This window comes from Falco rusticolus, chromosome 8 (assembly GCF_015220075.1).
Source record: "Falco rusticolus isolate bFalRus1 chromosome 8, bFalRus1.pri, whole genome shotgun sequence".
Lineage (NCBI taxonomy): Eukaryota > Metazoa > Chordata > Aves > Falconiformes > Falconidae > Falco > Falco rusticolus.
In genome coordinates, this window is record NC_051194.1 from 1,895,739 (window position 1) to 1,903,173 (window position 7,435).

Sequence of the window (7,435 nt, forward strand, 5' to 3'; positions counted from 1 at the left end):
CAGAACATGGACACATGCTTCTCAGAAGGCTGCTAAAGTGCAAAGTTGATCATAAGTACATGGGTGCTTTATTAATTTATTGGTGTCCTGGCCTTGAGATTTGTGACCAAAGGCCATTTTGATTCCTACCTGTGCTTTTTTTAGCAGATCAGTAATAACGGGAAACCAATCAGGAGTCAGCCTCTCCAGCTCTAAGGTGATGATCACCAAAGCCAATGTGGAGCCCTTAAACTGCACTAGCTGGTGGCACGCCATACAGTGCTGTAGCTGTTTGGTCAAGAATGCGACGTGGCGGGAAGGATTCATCTGAGGCAGCCCGTGTAGTAGATGGGGCCACTTGGACATCACCATGGCATGGAACTGGAGAGAAGATAAAGTATATATATATATACGCATATATATATATTTAAAAAAACAAACAACAGAGGTCAGTGAACTTTGTATGTTTTCATGTTATCAACCAGAAGTACAGACTAATTTCATCTCATATCAGGAAGCCTAAAGGGTTTCCCCCTCCTTTTTTTTTTTTTTTTTTTTTCTTTTCTTTTCCCTTGGTGTTTTGTGTTTGTACTTGCCAACCATTGAACTGGGTTTTTAAGCTTATATTGAATGTACAAGGTCTGTGTTTCCTAACAGTTTCTGAAGTTTCTACATTATCCGGATTGCTATTGAGGAGATTCACTGCAGGCCAGCAGATATGAATAAAGTAAAACCAGTAATAATGACTGCACTCTGAATTTACTGAGGAAACAAGCACCTAAGAAAGGCAGTTTTCACAATCAGCAGCCTAAAATGGCTTAATATTTGCACATAACCTTAAAAAGGGATCCAGGATGTATTCGTATCACATGGTTTTTGCCTTACTAGCACATGATCATTTCTTGAAGACAAAGTTTGTTTCTATCAAATGTTTAGTAACTGCAATCTGAACTAAGTGCCAGATTGGGGTAGTCTCATTGCCTGAAACAAGGGTAAATAATTAGTGGGATGAAAAGGAAAATTAAGAAAAAAACCTGTGTGTCAAATGTAGCAAAACTCTTGACAGCTTTCTATGTACAGTATTAATAGAAGGGAAATAGTTAGAAATATTTTTGCAGTGTGTATTTAAAAAATAAAAATGGCATATAGTTGTGCATTATGAGAATCTTTTTAACGTCCACTTTAGTTGTCCTTTAAAGATGAGAGTAAATTTTTTGAGCAAGATGAAAGGTTTTAAGTGGTAGAAAATTTTTAAAATAAATTAAAAAAAAAATCACTGTAATATTCTTCAAAAGACTTGCAGATGGCTAAGAACAGGTAGTTTGCAAAGCGTCTTGGGAAGGATGTGTGGGTGTGCCTATGTGTGTGCATCAGTGTTTTCTAGTCTTACTTGATAAGGAGCTGTTTCTTTAAAGAAAAAAATTTGCAAAACTTAGTGCTTACAATGTTTAAGAAATCCATTGGTGTTGCTGTGTAAAGATCCCAATGAAGCTTATCTAGTATAATTCTTTCCATCCTCAAGATCTCAGCTGGAGAGCGTTTACAACCACTCTGCGCTGCGAGCATCTTCACCGATGGTATTACCTGTAAAAAAAAAAATTAAAAATAAAGAAGCCAACGTCTTACACAGTGCTGTGTGTGTTTCTCTGTATTGTGAAAGGATCTGACAAGTTTATACACGTCTCAAAGCACCAAGCAGGTAACTCCCATCCTAATGACTGGCCCATGCTCACCACAGGGCAGCTGGCTATGAACCCAAGCCACAGCACCAACAATGTCATTCGCCTCCTGGGCTGCTGTGAGCCTCCTGAACACTGCATCGGTGATGCGTGTTCCCTGCTACTAGTCTCGTTTTGCTCCTCTAATGAGCTAGGAGAAGGCTTCCTGTTCGCCTGCTTACGGGGCCGCCTGTGGTTGTCTTGTTTCCTGTGGTCATTGACTCAGCTCCTCCTTTTTAGCTGAGAGGAAAAGAATAGCCTCAGCGTGACACATCCTAAGAAAGGCTATGAAGATCACTTCACTACAGCAACAGTTGTTCAAGAGGTGTGCGTGTCTGACACCAACTCCTAGGTTTCCTGTTCTTTTTCAAAACAGAGTGAAGGAAAGAGGAGAAATGCAAGCTGAAATGCTTTTGGCTAATGTCTGTAAATGCCTGAGGAAGTCTTATCAGTGCGCTCCTGCCATGAGAGATTATCCTGTGTAATCTCGCACTTGCATGGGTAGTGGCTGATTTTACATGCTCACCTTGAGGCGCAGACCTGAGTCATTTCCTCACCAGGTTCAGAAACCAGTTTTGACTCCAAGGCAACTCACCTATTTTAAGCTTCCTCTGAAGAACCTCCGTTCAGTGGTGCCTACATTACCCTCCCAGGACCCATAACAACGGAATTACAGCACTCTGATGTGCCACAGAGCTGTGCATATGCATCTTGACTGTCCCCCCAGACTGAGCTTTACTGTGAGCCATGGATTCTGAAGAAAGAGGCTTAAGGGAAGGAGAACACAGCCGTTACATAAGCAAACACAAGTCCTTCATCCATAAAGGTCACAATTCTTCCAAGCAACTATGAAACAAGACTGAAAATGTTACTGTCACCCCTTAAGGACTACCTGATGTAAACAAGTTAACCTCCTCATTAAGGCCAAGTTGTTGAAAGACCTGGAAACACAAGCAATGTGAACACAAGAGATGAGTTTAGTGTGTTTGATATTAAACATACAGACCTCGTCTTCTTCATTGGTTTTTGCTGCAAGGACAAGGCAGGAAATTGCTATGCACTGAAGATACTTTAATTGGGCCTGAAGGGAGAAGAAGAAGAAGAAAATACTGAGTAAAGAAGGTAACAGTCCGTGAGGGGTAAATAATTGTCATTCTATGACAGATGCACAAATTGCAAACTTTCATTTAAACTACAATTGCTTCTGTATTAGTTTAGCTGCAGAGAGACTCATTTGAAGCTGCAAACAAAGCAAGGCAATCCAAAGTGAAACAAAATAAATCCTTTTCTGGGTGCAATTTTTATTTGTGTAGGCCACAATTTTTAGACTAGGCAGTGCCACAGTATTTACAATGTAATTCCTCTTCTCAGCTGAGATGTTAATTAATCTGTTTTTGCCAAATGCTGGTATTGATCTAAATAGAATTGAGAGCTGCAAGGCTCAGTTCAACTCATAACTTTGCCGTTACTTCAATGACAGAAAAAGTTGGCCCCACGGTTTGGTTAAAAATAATGGTTTCAAAATGAAAACATTAAAAATTATAATGCAGATGTTTTCTGTTTAGCAGAGACAACCAGATGATAATGAGGTCTTTGTACTTACCACAGCATTTGGACTACAATTCACACAAACACTTCTACCAAGGATTATAAATCAGTGGAACCTCATCAAACATTCCAGTTCGTTCATACATATATCTATATACACACACTTGCTTAAAAGCCTTCCCTAGCAAAGACCCTGACTGGTCCCTAAATCTGCTGCCAAATATAGTATCTGCTTTGTATATAAACTGATTACATACTCCTTACATCCCCAGTCAGTAATCTAGCCAGGAAAAAGCTGACGGAGATTCTCTACCTTTACTGATGCCAGTAATCGGTTAAAGATGCTGGTAGCTAAGGCAAATGTTTCAGGGTAAAACTGGAACTGAGAGTTTATTTCTGCAATCCAGAGAACTGCTTCCTTGTAACATGACAGAGAAATATCTGTTCCCTGAGGGGAAGAAAAGGTTAGAAGAAAAATACAGTTAGTACTTTGACGATTTTGTTAACATATCTCCAAAAGAAGATTCGACTCATTCCAAGTGCTCTAATTAACATTTCTGATGTCTGGAGGCTTGAAATGAAGAAAGTTGTTGGCTGTGTCTACAGAGCAAGGGCAAATTTTGGAGCAGTTTAAAGCACTCGTTTGTGTTGTCCACCCAGTCAGGCTCTAGCTGTGCTTACGAGGGCCTGGTACTGGATTGTACTGGAGTACTGAATGGGGAAGCACCCGGTCCTCCACTTGCACAGTGCGTATGAACCACCAAACTGAGCTCTTACAAACAAGCTGCTGAGTGTGCTTGTTATTTCCCCCTCCTGAGAAAACTGAAGCCTCCCATGCAGCACGTGTTTCATTCAGCCAGCCTCGACGGGCAGTCAGGAGCAGGTTTTGATTTACTCTTCAAGATTTCTTTTTTAACAGAACTTGGATTTGCTTAGCACTGGGACCACAGCAGCCAGGTTTATGACTCCCCCAAGGCACAAGGCAAAATGTACTTATTTTTTTTCTTTCTTATATCTTATTTGAAGATGAATTCAGGTGAGAGGAAGGACTTTGGCTGCCATTACAATGCCACACACAGCTCACGGCGTGCCACATGACCCATCTGAATATTATCACTGGAGAACTGAAAGGGTGTAGCAGTTATGCAGAACAGACATTTACTACCAATTCATTCAATATTACTCATTGCATTAGCTGTTTCACTATTTTGCTTTATTTAGTAGTAAAAATACTTGGTTAAAAATAGCATTTCTATGCTATTGCAAAAAAGAGACAAGACTAGCAGGGCACTTTTGTGCCTTCTTCCACGGATACTTGGTTAAAAATAGCATTTCTATGCTATTGCAAAAAAGAGACAAGACTAGCAGGGCACTTTTGTGCCTTCTTCCATGGATCTCATGCATTTTACAGAAACAGCTGAGCATAACTGTTGCCATTGGACACAGAGGCCACTAAGTGTTGCAGCTTCCTAAGGCAGCAGGCTGACTTGCTTTAGGAGCCAGGAATGGGGTGCTGAATTTCTGTTAGGCATCAGTGAATTCCCTCTTCTCCCATCTGAATAGACAGGACTCAAAGGTGGTGCTGAGCACAGTTAACCCTAATGTGATGTATTTATGGCTTTACCATTGATTGTCTGCTCTTGCCTGCTCCACCACAGTTCCCAAAAATACTTAGAATTGAAACAAAATGCAAACCACCTGGTTTACGTAGGGCATTCGTAAGATCTAAGATGGGACAAATGCAGACCCTCCTCCCCCTTCACTCCTGAAGTTTAGTCCATGCGGGATGACTTTTGCATTCAGGTGGATTAGGTGGCAGGACCAGCACTGCATCTCTGCAGAGTCCCTTAGGGACTTCCAAAGAGGACATGGGAGAATACCTTCAGGGTGAGATTCTGGAAAACTGGCACTTTCCAAATCCTAGCCTCTCTGGCTAAGGCATTTTCCAGGAAGAAGGCAAGTCTCGAGCTCTCTGGAGGCCCAGGGCACTTCATAGCAGTTTTTTGAGCCAGTTTCCCTGATGAGAGCTGCTGTCAAAACCAAGAAAAGAATTATAAAGCAACATCCCAGCTCCTTGTACTAAGTACAGTTTCCTCTTGTGATGCCTCTCTAACGCTGAGAAGGAAGTCAGGAGCAGCCATACAACTTTTTTGTTTGCAGACAGTACTCCTGCCATCCTTCTTCCCTGAGGGGAAGCTCATGATGAAGGAGAACATGTCATGGCTAAACAACAGTGCAGTTGGGGTTTTTTCATCCTAGGCTTGCTTGAGTAACCTTGGGTCGAGCAGTACCTGTTATTTCATTTATCTTGTTTCACACATTCAGCTCTCCATTTGCAGGGCTATTAAATTGCAACCCGTTACCACCTGATTTCAAGTTTCTGGCAAATAAAGGTCTGTTTGCATACAAAAGCTCGAAGATTACTGTTCTTAGGAGGTTTATTAATTCCTAGTTAGCAGTCTTCCTTAGAGCAATTTAATCTTTCTCTGTCACTGTTGAAGGCAAGGCAACAGCAACACTTTGGAAACACCACTCTCCAGACTAAGCGTGTATCCACATGAAACAAACATTTCTGAATAATTTCCCATAGGAACCAAGCAGTGAGAACGTTTCAGCCTGAAACTATTTCAATGCTTACACTTCGGTGTTTTAACAGCAGAAAAAGATGCTACTAGATAAAACTTCTGCTTTTTGTAAAGAGTGTGAGCTTCCTCATTGGTGTTTTCTGGAAGCTCACACCATTATCTCTACAGCTCCATTAAAAACCCCAAAGTGACATGAATCCTCTGGAAACTGTTCTACATTTCTAATGCTGAAACTCTGCGAAGTCTATGTGTCACTGAAAGCAGGAACCGCACAGGATTTGGGCTTTTGCTGCCACTGGATGTCAAGAGCATCCAAACCTGACTGCTTGGACCACTTCAGCAGAGGGAATAATGTAAAAGATTTATCCGTCAAATTTGATGCATCCTTCAGCCGCTGGGGGGGGGTGGGGGGTGGGGGGGTGGGGAGAGGGATTAATTAGAAGCTTAATTAGAAGCTTACCCTCTGGCTGACCTGAACGCGACCGTCCCCCGCGGGACACCGAGCAGTCCCCGCACCGCCAGCGCCCGGCCCGCCCTGCCAGCGCCGCGGGAGCCCCGGCCCGCCCCGGCCCCGGGAGGCGCCCCCCGCCCGCGCCCCGCCGCGGGGAGCCCCGCCGCCGTCCTTACCCGCCCGGCCGGGCCGCGCCGGGGGTGCTGGGCCGGGCATGGGGGTCGGGGCGGCCCCGCCGGGCAGCAGCGGGGCTGGGGCGGGCCGGGCCGCCCGCTGACATCCGCGGCTGCGCAGGGCCCGCCCGGGGAGCGCGGGGGTGGTGCCTGCGGGCACCCCCGGCACGGAGCCCTCGCCCCCTGCGAGGTCCCAGCCCGAACCTGCTGTGTAGTGGAGCCGCCACGGAAAAGCCCAGCCATGCACCGGGTGGGAAAGTCCGTCCCGGCACATCTTCGTACGGGTACCAGGGGTCTCGGGCCACAGGATCCTCCTGCGACCATGCCTGTCCTGGGAAAGTGTGGCCGTGCCCTGCTCGCAGCTTGGTCTGGCAGGGAATGGCTCCTCTGGATCACCAGGTCGCCTTCCAGACACTGGGAAGGATGGTTTTGGTTGTCTTTCTTGGAGCATATGCACTCTGTCCCCTCCCAGGGCTGGGCTGCTCTACGGGCATCTGTGTTTCACCCCATGTTTGCTTCCAGCCAGCATCAGTGGGTGGGAAAGTCCTTTCCCGCATATCTCCTTACAGACATCTGCGGGTCTCTGACCAGGAGCTCCTTGTGCAACCATGCCTGTCCCGGGAAAGCGTGGCCATGTCCTGCTCACAGCTTGATCCGGCAGGGAATCGCTTCTTTGGATCACCAGGTCACCTTCCGGACACTGGGAAGGTTTTGGGGTTTTTTTGTTTTTCTTGGAGCATATGCACCCTTGTCCCCTCCCAGGGCTGGGCTGCTCTGTTGGCATCTGTGTTTCACCCCATGTTTGCTTCCAACCAGCATCAATGGGTGAGAAAGTCCTTCCAGCATATCTCCTTCCTACAGACATCAGCGGGTCTCTGACCAGGAGCTCCTTGTGCGAGTGTGCTTGTCCTGGGAAAGCACAGCCTTGTTCTGCTCGCAACATGATCTCACAAGGAATGGCTCTTCTGGATCACCAGATCA

The 7,435-nt window shown here is 45.2% G+C and overlaps 1 protein-coding gene across 6 annotated transcripts in view; it reads left to right on the forward strand.

The window, feature by feature from the left end:
• SEPTIN8 (septin 8) overlaps positions 1–1,608 on the forward strand; it is a 53,920-nt gene extending 52,312 nt beyond the window's left edge. For 5 of the 6 annotated variants that reach the window (XM_037396629.1, XM_037396622.1, XM_037396625.1 and 2 more), the window contains one exon: positions 145–1,608. In XM_037396629.1, the coding sequence (XP_037252526.1) occupies positions 145–310 (166 nt within the window). In that variant the 3' untranslated portion in view covers positions 311–1,608. The remainder of the gene's footprint in view (positions 1–144) is intronic. The other variant, XM_037396624.1, reaches the window with a different exon arrangement.
• Positions 1,609–7,435: the final 5,827 nt, after the last annotated feature.